Raw genomic sequence first — 16560 nt, forward strand, 5'->3', positions numbered from 1 at the left:
GAAGGCAAGTCTGTCGGAAAAGAAATACTGAACAAAGAGACACGTAGAATATAACTTAGAAAGGCTGATTCTATCGGTGGGGAATAGGATGGTGGATGACTCTAAAGAGAGAGTGTTAGTATACTCGCTCTTGTCCTGCCCAGATTCTTTTGGTAGTTCCCGTCACCACAGTACAGAATCCGAGATTTCAACTGGCCTCTCTTTTCCTCTCCAGCCTCATCTCTTCATTTTTCCATGTAAACCCTGAACTCTGCCTGAACCAAGTCCTCTGTGGTCCCTCCGCTGCTCCTGGGGCTCTCCCACACATGTTTTTGTATGTGCTGTACCTTCGGCCCGGGAATTCTAGTGTCCCACTTTTAGCCATGGGAATCTTCTTAGTCATCCTTCGAGAGTCAGTTCAAGTGTCTCCTCATTTGGAAATCTGACTCTCCCAGCCGGATCAGTTTACTTTCCAGGATTAGGTGTCTGCATGGTGGCTATCAATAGTTCCTATCACCTGGTATTGTAATTATTGAGTTGGCCAAAAAGTTTGTTCCAGTTTTTCTATCACATCTTATGGAAAAACCGGAATGAACTTTCCGGCCAACCCAATGTTTCCTTACTTGCCCATCTCCCCACCTTGACTTCGCTTCTTGAGAGCAGGAGCTTCTCCTTTACCTTCCCAAAACAGCACACCTAGCACAATACCTGGCATCCAATAGGTATTAAGTAAATGTCCCTTGGATAAGAGAATGCATAAGGAAAAATTGATATCCTTCTACAAATAGACAGGAATGTGGACTTCTCTGTGATATTCAATTTCAAGTAGATTTAACTAACATTTAACAAGCCACATGCAAATACTTGTTGTGTGCCAGCAAGGTGTTTGTCACTAGGAACACAGAGATGAATGAGGACTCTAGTCATTGCTTCCTAAGACCTCATAGGCTAATAGATCTAGCCTCTGGTCCAGTAAAGAACCTGCCTGCCAGTGCAGGAGATGTAGGAGATGTGGGTTCAATCTCTGGGTCAGGAAGATCCCCTGGAGGAGGAAATGGCAACCCACTCCAATATTCTTGCCTGAAGAATCCCAGTGACAGAGGAGCCTGGCAGGCTACAGTCCATAGGGCTGCAAAGAGTCAGACACAACTGAAGTGATTTAGGACAGGCAGAAAATGAATGGCTTAACCACAAACCAAGATATTAGTAAGGATTTTCTTTTTAACTCCTATCCCATCCTAACTTCAGTGAGTAGTAGAATCTGGAGGGACTATGTGTGTTTTTCTCACAGGCCCTAGCAACCTAGCACATAACTTGGTTTTCCCCCTAGATGTCTCCAAAGGAGGTGCTTGAACTTGCAGGATAAACCCAACAAGTATTAGTCTTGAAAGAAACATGCTTGGCCCTAGGAGGGTTTAGGATTGCTCTAGAACTTAAAGTCATCCAAACTTGGAGGCTTCCGAGACAGTCCCCAGGGAAGCTGCCTAAACTGGCACAGTTCCTTAAAGGTGTCCTGGGTTTTCTGAGAGTTTTAACTTCAGGCTTCCCACCTGGTCATTTCCATGAGCCTACAGAATGACTCTGAATTCCAATGTAGCTCTCAGGAAACCTCTTACAGGAACCCCTTGGCAGATATTTGGTCTTGATTTTGGTTCCTATGATTCTACTACCATTCATGGTGCCATCTTTGATTTTTCAGTCTGTCTGAAAGCCATGAGTCTCTCTGTTCCAGAAACGTGTAATTCCCAATAAGGCTCTCCACTCAAAGCAGACACCTGGTGGGGTTGGGGAGGGGTAAAATGTAAGTCCGGACAGGTACTGCTGGATGACCCAGTGGCAGCCTGGGGTCTCCTACAGCACAACAAAGGGGAGGCCCAGTTCCTCTAACCTATTTCAGTTCGGTCGTTGGTGGTTTAATTTTGTTTTCTTTGTTTTAGGAGCTTAGAATGGAAATGGACTATAAACAATGGATAGTTGACTTTGTAAACCAGTCATTACTTCAGTTAAGCACCTGTGATGTAGAAAGTAAGCGCTATGAGAGAACAGAGTTTGCAGAGCACCTGGGAGAGATGAACCGCCAGTGGCAGCGGGTCCATGGAGCCCTGAATGGCAAGGTGAGCTCATGGTCATAGTTTGATATATGATGTGGCCTTCACAAAATTCCACTTTCTGAAAAATTTAAAAAGACATTTATGAGTCTTCCCTAGTGGTCCAGTGGTTATGAGTCCGTGCTTCTACTGCAAGGAGTGCAGATCCAGTCCCTTGTCAGGGAATTAAAATCTTGCATGCTGCACAGAGTGGCCAAAAATAAATAAACTGAGAATAAAAGAATAAATGGACATTTGTGTGGTTAACTTACAGTCAAACCTAATAATCATCTCAATTCTAGCCCCTTTTAAATCCAGAGCTTCAGCATTCTCCATTGGTGCATTTAAGAGTGGGAAATTGAATTAGGCAAGTAAAGAGGAGACATGTTATTTAGGAAGACGTCAGGTATTGCATGAGGCTACTAAATGGTCAGAGGTTTTGACATTTTCTTTGAAAGTAGATATTCAAAAGCAGCAAAGCTATTTCAGATTTAGAAGGACTATAAAAAGGAAGAAAAATGTATATGACTTATTGTTAGATTTTTATTCCATGACTAAAAAGACTAAGGAAACCTACTCTTGGGAAAATGTTTAATATTATATATAATAGTGAAATTGGTTGATTTCTTTGTTGTGTACAAAATGCATACAAATAGATTTATACAATTAAGTTTAAGTACATGAATGAACAAAGAACATGAACAGATAATTTATGGAAGAGAAAATTATAATTAGCAAATAAACATGGAAAGGTTACAGCTTTGACAACTGAAATAAACATTAATAACATTATACGCTTACTAAACTAAACTAGAACAAGATAAAGATAAAAGCCCAAAGCTTTCGCATGCGTGCATTGCAGATAATGGCTTCAATACCTTTTTGGAAAGCCTTCAGAAAATTTCAAGAACCATGATAATCATCTCACTTCTTAAAATGGCAATCCACTTCTTATACATTCATCTAAAGTAGATAGTCCTTCGAAAAGGAACAGATACGTGCACAGAGTGTTCAGCATTACTTATTCTGGTGAAAAATGTAGACTGCTTGAATTTCCAACTTGAGAGAAGTATTAATAATTAATCATATGGTGTCCATATGATGAGATATCGGGCAGCCTTTTAAGTGAATGCAAGTCGTGCCACAGCATGTGCCTGTGGCATATGAAAAGGAGTATTAAACTTCATATGTACTGTGATTGTAACCTCACAAACATTGTGAGCATTAGAAATGAGAAGACTCACAGACTGACTGAAAAAATACTACTTTATTAAGTTGATGCATTGTTTGTGATATTCTTTATACTGACAGTTTTAAAGTGAGTCTAATAAAGAGAGTCTGGAAAAAAGAACATTTTCTTAAGCTTTGCATATATCAATAGATGATGCAGTGAAAAAATATTGAGTGTTAGCAACATGAGTCTGTTTCCCAAAGATACTGTGGCACTCCAGAACAGCCAGTATTCTTCGCAGGTTAGTTTTCATTTCAAATGTCAGATTTTTTTTAAAAGGAGATTATAATTATTATTTCCTGGTTTATAGGAATCTTTATTCCAAAAATTGTTGGGAAATCTTATGTAAAATGTTAGAAATATGAGAAGAAACAAAAGTATCCTCTTAAAAATATCATGACATTCACATTTTAAAGCACGTAGTTGAAAATAAGAAAATTTTATTTTCTTATTCGTAACTGGTAGATACAACATTTAGAACAACTTTTGGAAAGTATCACTGAGAATGAAAACAAAATACAGATTCTGAACAACTGGATGGAGGCCCAAGAGGAGAGACTGAAAACTTTACAAAAACCTGAAAGTGTGATCTCGGTACAGAAGACGCTCCTGGATTGTCAGGTGAGAAGGTGCATAGCTCGGGCCGGTAGCTACCACTCCTCCCCCAGCGAGCAACTCAAGCTGCTGCAGTTCTCAGGGTTCTCCTCAACCCCCAGGTCCTTACTTTCTTATATAAAATGGAGACGTGTCCATGTGTTTTACAGAATTGCAAAATGCTTTTTTTTTTTTTTGATGAGCAGGAAAAGGTATTTTCATGGTTATTGTGGTTCTTAGGAGATTTGAATGTTATTCTTAAGAAGAAAATGTTGGGAGTTCCCTCGCAGTCCAGTGGTGGGTGGTTGGGATTTGGTGCTTTCTCTGCTGTGGCCTGGGTTGACTCCCTGGTAGGAGAACTGAGATCCCACAAGCTGCATGGTGTGGCCAAAATTTTAAAAAAAAAGTTGCAAGGGAATTTTGATTTAGATGTTTTCCAATATTTGTGTTTTTATTAATTTATCTACTGTTTACAAAATTATTCTGTCTCCGTGATTTTTATTATTTCCTTCTGTTTCTTCAGAGGAAAATGGTTTTCTTTTGCCTACTGTGTAGTGTGTTCTAAAAGGGGTGCTTTTCCCTTGGAGACCCTGTCTAAGTCCCATCTGGACTGGAGTGTGTTGGCTGTGCCCTTTTTTCATTCAGTCATCATTCTCCAGGGCACTCAGTCTTTATGACCCCTCACCCTTCCTCCCCACTGCCCTGATTGTGTCACTCCTCTTGGGAGCTGTCCCCAGGGTCCTCGGCTTCTGCACCACCTACACGAAGACATGACCCTCCTCACTGTTGGGTGGAAAGTCAGCTCAGACCCAAATTCTACTTAGAAGGTTACAAAATGATACTCGGCAGAATATGGGTGGCAACACCACAGTATGGCGGTGCTCATTTTCAGATGGTCTATCCTGTTTCCGACTACCCACTACCCATTTCCCCTTTGTTGTTTGCCGTTGTTCAGTCGCTGTGTCATCTTGGACTCTTGCAACCCCATGGATGGTAGCCTGCCAGGCTCCTCTGTCCATGAGATTTTCCAGTCAAGAATTCTGAAACAGGTTGCCATTTCCTCACATACAACTCCTGACTAGAAACTCAGTCCTGCAGCACCCCCAGCAGGCCACCCTGGTTTCACTGGAGTGCTAAGTTATTCGTGCCTGGGATGTCATCACCATTTTCCAGATGAGAAAATGCAGGTTGGGGGTTTGATGACTTTATGCTTAGTCCAACAGCCAGTACAGGGCAGATATGGAATGGAGACTATATCTCCTAGACTCTTTCTCCCATTCCATGATGATAAGGGCTTGCTACCTAGACTCTTCTAAAGTCTAGAGCCACGTAATAATGGAAATATTTGTAAAAATTCATCCTGTAATTGTGTAAATTCATATTGTAAAATTTCGTTGTAAAAATTGAGTGGCATATGATTAAAATGTCTTTTGTGTAATGTTATTATATATTCTAATGGCATTTTTACTTGAAAAGTGCAAACTCCTCTTACCCTTATTAATTATTTTGTTGTACATATGAAACTAATTGCACATTAATTAATTAATGTGCAATTAATTAATATTGCACATATGAAAACCTTTTCCCTCTGGCCTTTCCAGGATATAGAAAATCAACTTGCAATTAAATCCAAAGCACTGGATGAGTTGAGACAAAATTACCTGACTTTGGAGAGTGGGACAGTGCCATTGTTGGAAGACACAGCATCCAAAATTGATGAACTATTTCAAAAGAGAAACAATGTTATGAATCAGGTACTAGAATTCATTCAAAGTGTACCATTTCTTTTCAGATATCCTTCTTTTATCTTATTTGTTGTTTATTGGTAAATACTTGCTGTATACCAAAACCTGGAAAATTGCTGAGAAAAATACTGAAGTACAGAAACATATTTTAAATCTTTTTTTTTTTTCGACTTCACTGGATAATTAGAGGCAAAATCACCAAATTCCCACATCTTTGGCAAGCTTGAAGTTCACTTGGTTATCTTTGTTTTGTCTAATACACGAATACACTCAAAAGTGTCTCCAGCCTACCCCGCAAACCCTACAGAGCAGCTGGCAGTGTCTGCTGGTCAGATATACAGGAACAGCCATGAAGAAGCAGCTCAGATTGCCCACTCTCAGGGAGATACCCCAGGGGTGGTGGGGTGTGGTTCTGTCCCATGTAGCCTCCATTAAGCTGGAAACATGGTCAGCACAGGAGAAGCTCCAGAGGTGGGGAGAAATGGCATGTGGTGAAGAGAAAGCGTGGAAGAGTGTGGACGCCATCTGCTGATTGTATCAAAGGTGTGTCAAAGTCTCATTTACCCCTTCCAGGAGAAGAGCGCCAAGAGAAAAAGGACAGTCATCCTCAGACTCTTCACCTTTGACATCTCCCTACAATTGGAGGGAGAGACTGTAAACAGTAGCCTATTATAAGTGTGTCCTTGTTTCCCAGAGTCCTTATTGTGGATTATTTGTCATTTACTGAAATCTACTTTCAAGCATTTGTTTCGAGAGAGAATTGGGAGTAACCTGTATAAATGAAATCCATAGGTAACCTTCAGCCTCATTCCTCCCCCAGAACTCAGGCAGGAAAGTAGGGATGAGCTTAACATATCTTCTGTGAGTCATTTGTTAACATATCTTTTGTGAGGCGCTATGCTCACTGCCAAGGGTACAGTGATAAACAAGAAAATAAATGGTTCTTACCCTCAAAATGCTTCAGCCCACAGAAGGATACCTGTAATAAAAGGATGGAATAACAAGTGTTGACATGGAGATTAAGACATTGAAACCTCCTACACTGCTGAGACTGTGTGTAGGTTTTTTCCACAAATGTATGCTTTCAGTTCTCTTGGGTATATACCTAAGAGTAGAATTAGTGGGTCATATGGTAACTCTATATAGAATTTAACTTTCTGAGGGACTGGCAAATGTTTCCATAGAGGCTGCACACCTTTATGTTTTCATTGCAATGTATGAGGGTTCCAATTTTTCCCTGGTCTCTCCAACATTAGTTTTTATCGAACTTTGAGGATAGCCCTTCTAGTGGCTGTGAAGTGGTGTCTTGTGGTTTTGATTTATATTTCTCTAATGTTTGTGAATGTTGTGTGTCTTTTCATATGCTTGTTGGTCATTTGTATATATTCTTTAGAGAGATGTCTATTCAATCTCTTGCCTATTTTTTACTTGGTTGTCTTTTTATTGTTGCAATATAAGTGTTCTTCTCTACATAATACATAAAAATTTTTGCACTTACACAATTCTCAGTTGTGTCAGGAATCATTTAAATGCTTCAAATTTCAACTTTCCATAATTACCAAAACACACTGAAGGATAAAATACAGCCACCATTGCATCTCTTCCCACTTTGCACTTGCTCATCATTTTGGCCAAGCATGTTCCCCTTTAATTTATACCTGCTCTGCAGGAGTAACCAGACTTAAGTGCCAGTTAACCCAGGGAACCCTTTACATTTATAATGCTTTATAGTTTGCAGAGCATTTTCACAAATACTACTTCTTTCTTTATGTTTTCTTTTATCTGTTCTGTGGATGAAAAAGCAGACTTAAGGATTAAATACCTTGCCCAAGTTCAGAAAGTTAACAGGGTGTCACTGAAATGTGAAATCTCAGATTCTGATTCCTCACTCAGTGTTTTTTTCCTGGTCTGCCCCTCTGGAGGCTGAACTCTCTCCATGCTGATCCTTCTGGTCTCAGAGCTCTTTTCCATTCACCTATCCGACGGAGGAGCCTGGTAGGCTGCAGTTCATGGGGTTGCTACTAGTCGGACACGACTGAGCGACTTCACTTTCACTTTTCACTTTCATGAACTGGAGAAGGAAACGGCAACCCGCTCCGGTGTTCTTGCCTGGAGAATCCCAGGGACGGCGGAGCCTGGTGGGCTGCTGTCTATGGGGTCACACAGAGTCGGACACGACTGAAGTGACTTAGCAGCAGCAGCAGCAGCATTCTAAAACTTAACCTTTGATATTTCTTGTTCACTTAACCACCTTCAGTGAATCATCAAAGCTCCACTCTGAAATTAAAATACCTAACTTGGATACAGTGGTAGAGTCCTTAGAAGAGAAATAAAGAGTTGAGCAAGCCTCTTGTTGATGATTTCCTAAATGTATTTCTACTTTTTTGTATAGGTCAATGAGCTCAAGACCTCCATGCAGTCTGTTTTACAGGAGTGGAAAATCTATGATAAACTCTATGATGAAGTGAATATGATGACAATCCGATTCTGGTACTGCATGGAACACAGCAAGCCTGTGGTTTTATCATTAGAGGCCTTAAGGTGCCAGGTGCAGAACCTTCAGGTAAATTAACCAGATCTTGGCACAGTGCATTATTGGCAGAAAATCTCCAGTGGAAGAAAGCATAGATGTGACATAGTTGCTGTTATGTTTTCCACAGAGAAACATGAAACAATATTTTAAACAGCAGCATCAAAAGTATAACTTGTAATTTCAAAATGAATTACATGAACCCAATGAGTGAAACTTTGTAAATACATGTTATGAATTTTTCTTCATCTTTCATGTTCATATTATTTTACGATTTAAATGTTTTGATTTGGGGGTGTTGGGTTTTTTTTTAAGTGTACAATTTTAAGTTCTAGCCTCAAATGAAAGAGTACCTTCTTGGTTTTCTTCTTCATATTTCTAATAATTTACGGCTGTCCTATTAAGGTTTGAGTGTTAATGTTATTGTGATATAGTGGCAAGTATCTCTGGATGAGGCCAGTTCATTCTGAAGCTGACATACCTGCTTTGTCCTCCTAGACTCTTCAAGACGAAGCTGAGAGCAGTGAAGGGAGTTGGAAGAAACTCCAGGAGGTGATTGGAAAACTCAAAGAGTACTGCCCCTCGGTTGCTGAAATAATTCAAGAGAAATGCCAAAATACTCACACAAGGTACGCTTCAAGATGCAACTTGAATGATAGAGCAGATTTTTTTAATCTTCTTAAAAAAGATAAATAAGATTTTTTCATTTAAGCCTTCTTAATCATCTGAGGTAACTGGTTTCATACTATTCTGGTCTCTTCTGCTTGGAAGGATCTAGTTCATGTAAGATTTGGTATTGTGAAGGCTATTGTACTTGCCTTGTACAAGTGTTTGGTATAATCAGTCTAGAAATAAGTACAGCCCAAGTATAGCCACTTTCAGTGGATAGAGGCTAAATGCCCAATGTGATCCTCACAAGCACTAAAAAAGCAGGCAGAAACAGACTGAGGGGTGGCCAGAAGGGCAACCTGTCTTACCAGGAACATTATAAGGTGGAAGAAAGTGGATGTTAGAGTACCTCTCAGGAGATATTTGTGAGATTCAGAGGGATTCGTAGATGACCTGCTTATGATTGAAAGCTCCCTCTAAGGAGGGTGAAGGTGAAGGTGAAGTCGCTCAGTCGTGTCCAACTCTTTGCGACCCCGTGGACTGTAACCTACTAGGCTTCTCCGTCCATGGGATTCTCCAGGCAAGAGTACTGGAGTGGATTGCCATTTCCTTCTCCAGGGGATCTTCCCGACCCAGGGATCGAACCCGGGTCTCCCGCATTGGAGGCGGACGCTTTAACCTCTGAGCCACCAGGGAAGCTAACTAAGGAGGGTGGCCCTGCTTAATTTATGAGGATTTTGCTGTATGGGGTATGAAAGTTGGCTCAAAGCCAATTTGCACTAGACAGTGTTGATGAGATTAAGCCACCCTCAGTGATCTTCTCCGTCCTTCATGCACATTCAGCCTCTCCTATGAACCAACTTGGAACAAGTGTTGAATAAGCGACACCACATTTATGCACCTGCAGTGGTGTCCTGAGCTCTTGATCCAGTCTTTAGTGGAAGGAGGGGGAGAAAGGAGGGTAAAGAGGAACGCAGACACGTATCTGATTTCACATACAGTATTGGGACCACCCTCAAAACATTTGGTGGTGGTGCAGGTTGCTATTAAAGGGGTTGGGTTGTCACCACTGCACAGACTCATTCAATTGTTAATATAAGAATATATCAGCAGTCATATTGAAAAAAGACTGAGGAAATGGCACTGAAATGCCAACAATAGTTATCTCTAGACTACTGAGATATCAGGTGATCTTTTTTTTTTACTTCCTCTGCATAGATAGGTGGGTAGATAGGTGAAGGTGAAGTCGCTCAGTCGTGTCCAACTCTCTGCGACCCCGTGGACTGTAACCTACTAGGCTTCTCCGTCCATGGGATTCTCCAGGCAAGAGTACTGGAGTGGATTGCCATTTCCTTCTCCAGGGGATCTTCCTGACCCAGGGATCGAACCCGGGTCTCCCACATTGGAGGCAGACTCTTTAACCTCTAAGCCACCAGGGAAGCTAGGTAGATAGGTAGATAATCTCAATATAGGAGTGGATAGATTTAAACATACATGTTTTGTGGAGGGTTATGAGCATATGTTGTACTTATAATTGGATGGAATCTTATTTTTAAAGCAGATGGTTTTGAGAAAATTTGTGACATACATAAAAGTAAAGCAATTATGCCATTTTTCACCTTTTCTACCCATTTAGTGGGGTCACTGATATTGTGAAACAATCATTCTCACTTGCTTTGGGTGAGAATGTAAATGTTATAATGTTTCCAGAAAGCAGCTTGAACATATACCTATAACCTTAAAAATATTTACATATTTATATTCTTTGACCCAATAATTCTCTTTAAAAAATCTAGTGTAAAACCAATATCTTTAAATACAGAAAAAAAAACCTTTGAATAAAGTTGTATCTGAGTGTTATATTTGGAAGGGAAAATTGAAAATTACTTCAATATTCATACTAAATTGGAATTTGGCAATTAAAAAATAGACCATTATGTACATCCATTTAAAATTAGGCATTTTTTAAATTAATAACATGGCAAAATTTTTTTAAGTAGGAAAGGAAAGCAAAATGTTACAGTCCATATTATGGATTACAAACAAATTTTTAATTTCTATCTTTTTTTTAACTTTTCAATTTTAATAAAATGAAAATTGTATTACAGAAAATGTTTTTCTTATTATGATTTTTAGTTTTTTTAACAGTTTGACAGTACATCTGAGATCCAAAAAATTTCATACAACCAATGAATGTGCCAGCCCCACAAAATTAGCTAATTTTCATGGATGCAAGAATACTTTTATTATTTGCCATTGTTCATAATTTGGAGAAGGAAATAGCAACCCACTCCAGTATTCTTGCCTAGAGAATCCCATGGACAGAGGAGCCTGGTGAGCTGCTGTCCATAGGGTCACACAGAATCTGACATGACTGAAGCAACTTAGCATGCATGCATGCATTGGAGAAGGAAATGGCAACCCACTCCAGTGTTCTTTCCTGGAGAATCCCAGGGACAGAGAAGCCTGGTGGGCTGCCATCTATGGGGTTGCGCAGAGTCGGACACAACTGCAGCGACTTAGCAGCAGCAGCATAATTTGGTGGTATCTACTCTAAAAGTGAGGTATCTAACTAGGTTTAATCAACAGCTCTAGTTATGTTCACCTGGAATCCAAAGGTGATTTTATTTTTTAGCCTGGTCCTCATGGAAACCAGCTATGTAAATCTGGGGCCTGAGTACTCCACAGCTGCCTGCCCTCATAGAAAGTGTGCTAGCATCCTTTGAAGGGTACACTTGGGAACAATTTTCTCATATGATTAAGATCAGTTTGCACCAAGTAAGTAACTTTCTGCTGCAAATCAGCCTAAGTAGTAAGAGAATATACAGAAATTAACATTCCTCTAAAGAACAAAATATTATCAAGTACCAGGTAATATCTGCCATTTTTTTCTCTCAATTCACAAAGAAATTAGTCCTATAACAAAACATATGTCTACAAACCAGTAAAATGTTAGAAAATGTAGAACATAGTAGAAAATAAGTACCCTTTGCTGAGAAGTAGAAAAGTATATTTTTTTCATTTCTACTTTTATATAAGGAACCTATTACTTTTGTAATTAGAAAATAAATTTGACATAAATACATTTTAAATAAGGCCTATCTAAAGACCTGTTTTATGAAACAGGAGCCCTTCCCATGTGGAGAAATTTTCATCAGGTAAACAGTTTGGTATTTTTCCTCACCTTTGCCGGTGAGGATGTTCATAATACAATAGATATTTCCTGCCAGTCACAAATTTTGCAGATTTTGTTGAGAATTATAAAGTCAGTGAAGTATCCTAACTTGAAATTCTGTTGGAATTCTGTTTATATACTGATGATAGCATTCATTTTGAAAAGGCATTGAACAGCGTCTTGTTAATTCATCTGCTGTTAGCTTAATAGATAGAATATACATTTGCTTTTGCTGCAAAGGAAGAGATGGATGGGGGTCCTATTTCTTATTTTGCCCTGACAGGTGGACTCAGGTAAACCAAGACATCGCAGACCAGTTGCAGAGGGCCCAGAGCCTGCTACAACTCTGGCAGGCGTGTAACAGTGCTCACGCGGAAGCTGCAGCAAGGCTGGAGCCGCAGGAGAGAAAGTACCAACAGATCGCAAACATCAACACATCTGGGAACAACCTGGCAGAGGTCCTGCCCCCGGCCCTGCAGGATGCAAAGGTAGGCCTACGGGGAAAACCAAGGATGAGACAGCCTGATGGACAGGGCCATGACCAGGGAGTAGCCAGACCACAGGGAGGGAGGGGCAGGAAAGGTGTGCGAGCAGCCCATGGAGGACACAGGCAAGGCAGGGACGGGTGGGCTTGGGAGAGCCAGGCAATGGCTCGCAGGTGAGGGTCAGGCAGCTGGTAGCTGAGTCAAGGGCACCTGACCACCTCCTTCCAAGTTTCCTCTTTCACTCTAGCAGGTAACTCTCTCAGGCAGAAGCCTCGTACAAAGTCTCCAATTAAAGCAGAAGTGTATCAGCTGAATGTGGGCATCTAAGAAGTAGATATTGAATCTCTTGATTTAGAAAGAATCATAGATTCGCCCCCGTGTTAATAAGGCTTTTCTGTGGAAATAATGATTTTTAGACTAATATTTAAAGAGTTATATACTTTTCTCTGTGGTTTTATTCTATTATGTTAATGAATCGCTATAAGTAAATATTTTTAGATTAGGTGACCAGATACATTTTGTATCTTTTGATACTATAGGTCAAATAAAGAAATATCAATTAGAGACAAGAAGTCAACAGATATGAATCATATTTCTGATCAACTTCTACGTAATCTGTTGTTTTAAAAAAAAAAAAACAAACAGAAATTCACTTAGATGCAATATTTCCAAAATCAGTCCTAAAATTGGCTTGGTCAGTGAGATTCCACACTCCCTGCATATGAATCCATTTATGTTACAAAGTCTCAGACAGAGAAAACAGTTGGATTGATCCTTTAAATGCCTTAAAGCACGTCCCTAAAGTGTTCGATGATTAGAAATAGAACTCATAAGACTCTACCAAAGTCATCTCCAGTTTCTGTGAACTAGAAGTCCCAGCTTTATTTATCCATGGTCACTTTTATCTCTGAACTGACAAATTTCAAACTAGCACCAGTGATATGCATCACATAAAGAAGCGTTAGCTTTTTTGGCTCTTTAAAATTAACAGTAGGGCCTTCCCTGGTGGTCCACCATATAAGACTGCACTCCCAATGCAGGGGTCTCAGGTTCGATCCCTGTTCAGGGAACTAGATCCCACATGCCGTGACTAAAGATCTACATGCCACAACTGAGACCTGGTGCAGCCAAATAATAAAATAAACAGTGAAAAAAAAAAAAAGCCATACCCACAATTTCAGGGCAGAAATTCTTCTAGATGTTGATGGAGTGGCACAAGGTGGGGATTTGTTCTGGGAAAGGAAGAGGAATGTTTTACAATCATTTTTCTCCTCTAGGAGCTGCAGTGTGAGGTACAGAAGACAAAAGAGGCCTTTCTCCAAAATTCCACTCTCCTGGATCGACTCCCACAACCTGCAGAGCCCAACACCCACGTGCTCCTGTCTGGTCAAATGCACTCGCTCCAGAGAGCTTCCTACCTGGAAAAGATGCTGCTTGTGAAAACAAATGAATTTGAGGTTCTTCTTATTTTTTCCATTCAAGTTATAGTCTTGGACACTTGCACACTCCGCACAGTTCCTAGTATCTTGTGAAGTGATAGTTATCAGTGCTTTGTGGGCTGCACATTAGGGAAACAACAGAATAAAGACGCTCTAAACATATCTACATTTAACATGATTCTGCAGTCATGTGATTCTTCAGTCACATTTCTTCTTTATTGAACATGTTAAAGTGATATAGTTTGTATACTGTTCAGATCACACAGTATTTGAATCTTCAGGTGGGGTAATTGAGTCATAGAATGGCTGCTTTAAGCATGGCCATTTGTGGTATATTTTATTCTCTTTTTGAAAAGCCTTTAGTTCATGAACTCTCAAAAAGATGAACAGAAGGCCACGGAGCTCCAGTATCACACAGTGGGGAAAACACTTAACTAGCAGGACTCTTCTATATGGCCCTGTCAAGCAGGTGGTCTGTTCACCCCTATGAAGGCTTAGTACTTTACCGAAGGCACAAAGTAAATATCAGAGATGTTCTGGATAGTCAAGATAATGAGCTGGTGACGAATTCCTTAGGGCTGGAAACAACGTGAACTTTTATCACAAGGCTGTGCTTGCTTCTGTTGCAGATGCACATGAAAATTGTTTTCTGATGAAAACTTCTCTTGTTCTAGTTTGTTCTATCACAATTCAAGGATTTTGGGGACCAGCTGAAATCGTTAAAAGGTCTCATTACACATGAAGAAGAGAATTTGGATAAACTCTACCGGCAAGAAAAAGAAGGAAATCCTGACTTATTCCTGGTATTGCCAATGTTTGTTACTTCTAGGGGCGCAGGCTCACCATAGGATAAAAAATAAGCGACTTACTGTCACATGAAAGAATCTATGTTCATCCTAACCCTTGAACAACAGTCACTAATGTGTCATTCATTCTTGTCCTATTTTCCCTAGTGTTTAGAAAAGTATGACAACAGAGATCTATTTTATTTTCTTACACTTTAAATATATACAATTTATTTCTCAATTATTTCCCTTTTTAATTTTTAAATTTATAATATAATTTTTAAAGATTACTTTCCATATACACTTTTTACAAATATTGGCTGTATTCCCCACGTTGTACAATATATCCTAGAGTCTATCTTAAACCCAATAGTTGTACCTCCCCCGCCTCTGCTCCTGTATTGCCCTTGGCCCTGCCACTGGTAACCTCTGGTTTGTTCTCTTTATCTGTGAGTCTACTTCTTTTTTGTTATATTCACTAGTCTGTTGTGCTTTTTAGATTCCATGCATAAGTGATATCATACAGTATTTATCTTTCTCTGACTTAACTTCACTTAGCATAATGCCTTTCAGATTCATCCATGTTGTTGCAAATGCAAATGTGTGTTCGTTTTTATGGCTGAGTAGTATTCCATTATATATGTACCATATCTTCTTTATCCATTCATCTGTTGATGGACGCTTAGGTTGCTTCTGTATCTTGGCAATTGTAAATAATGCTGCTATGAACATTGGGTTGCACATATCTTTTTGAATTAGTGTTTTGGAGGTGTTTTTTTGTTTGTTTGTTTGTTTGTTTTTTTGGCTATATACCCAGGAATGGAAATGCTGGGTCATGAAATTTATTTTAGTAATATGCCTCAATAGTTTCAGTAGACTTTTAAATCTTTAAGCCTTTACTAGTTAGTTTCAGTGAACTAGAATCTAGCAATTGGATGTTGCGATTAATTGAATTTTTTTGGTTAGTAGATCAAAAAGTAAAATACCCTATTAAATTAATGGTATTTTTTCCTTCTTTATTACCTTAGTAAGTTTAGTATAGTTAACATAGATGAATGAAGAATTAACGAATTCTGGATCTTGATCCTAAGGACCAATATTCATAACTTAAATTAAGAGTCAGCAAACTATGACATAAGGTCTGAATGCAGCCCCCACCTGGCTTTGTACATAAAGCGTCTCTAATGTAGCCATGGCCTTCTGCTGTTTATGTACTGTCTGTGGGAGTTTTCATGCTGAATGTTTGCCACAGAGATCATATGGCTTATAAAAGGCTAAAATATTTATGATCTAGCCCTTAACAGAAAAAGTTTGCTGACCCTCACCTAGACTCTTAGAGCAGAGTTCTATAGTGAGAACATGGATATTGTGAAGGATGTTTGCTGAATACAGTGTTGACCTAGATGCTGTCCCTAGAATATTGTTTTAAAAATAAAATTTTGGTGAGTTTGCTTTCCTGTGATATCAACATAATATGGATGTTTAAATACCATGCTTTGCTAGGGTTATTTCAGAGACTGAATTTTCATTTACTTAGTAAATAAACTGCATGATCTGTTGAAAGTCAAGTTGTTGGCAGACTAAATGGGACTTGAAGGTCCAGGGTGGATCCTTTAAAAACAAAGGAAGCTTATTTCCATCCTCTTCAAAGACAGGAATCCGAGATCACTCTCTGTTTCCTGGGCTGTGTTGATTCTGGCCATGTGTGCAGCTTATTCTAGAGAAGTCACAGAATTGACAGGTCTAGATTCAGGTCCAGTTCTGACACTAACTAGTTGTGTGACTTTGGGCCAGTCATTTACCTGTTTAAGCTCCAGCTTTCCCTCATCTTTGAGATAAGAAAGGCCTGTAGGATTTCTGAGGCTTTTTCACCATGTAGGTATCTCCGTGGCATCCAAAAA

At 39.5% G+C, this 16560-nt stretch overlaps 1 protein-coding gene and 1 non-coding gene across 10 annotated transcripts in view; one reads left to right on the plus strand and one right to left on the minus strand.

Moving 5' to 3' along the window:
• Positions 1-16560, plus strand: part of SYNE2 (spectrin repeat containing nuclear envelope protein 2) — a 325432-nt gene that overhangs the window by 250349 nt on the left and 58523 nt on the right. For all 9 annotated transcript variants that reach the window (XM_070292474.1, XM_070292472.1, XM_070292475.1 and 6 more), the window contains 8 exons: positions 1917-2093; positions 3763-3918; positions 5493-5645; positions 8029-8199; positions 8665-8795; positions 12234-12438; positions 13713-13892; positions 14549-14677. In XM_070292474.1, coding sequence (XP_070148575.1) covers positions 1917-2093; positions 3763-3918; positions 5493-5645; positions 8029-8199; positions 8665-8795; positions 12234-12438; positions 13713-13892; positions 14549-14677 — 1302 coding nt within the window. The remainder of the gene's footprint in view (positions 1-1916; positions 2094-3762; positions 3919-5492; positions 5646-8028; positions 8200-8664; positions 8796-12233; positions 12439-13712; positions 13893-14548; positions 14678-16560) is intronic.
• On the minus strand, positions 9400-9471 carry TRNAW-CCA (transfer RNA tryptophan (anticodon CCA)). Its single transcript has one exon. It is a non-coding gene; the product is annotated as a tRNA-Trp (tRNA).

This window comes from Ovis canadensis, chromosome 7 (assembly GCF_042477335.2).
Source record: "Ovis canadensis isolate MfBH-ARS-UI-01 breed Bighorn chromosome 7, ARS-UI_OviCan_v2, whole genome shotgun sequence".
NCBI lineage: Eukaryota > Metazoa > Chordata > Mammalia > Artiodactyla > Bovidae > Ovis > Ovis canadensis.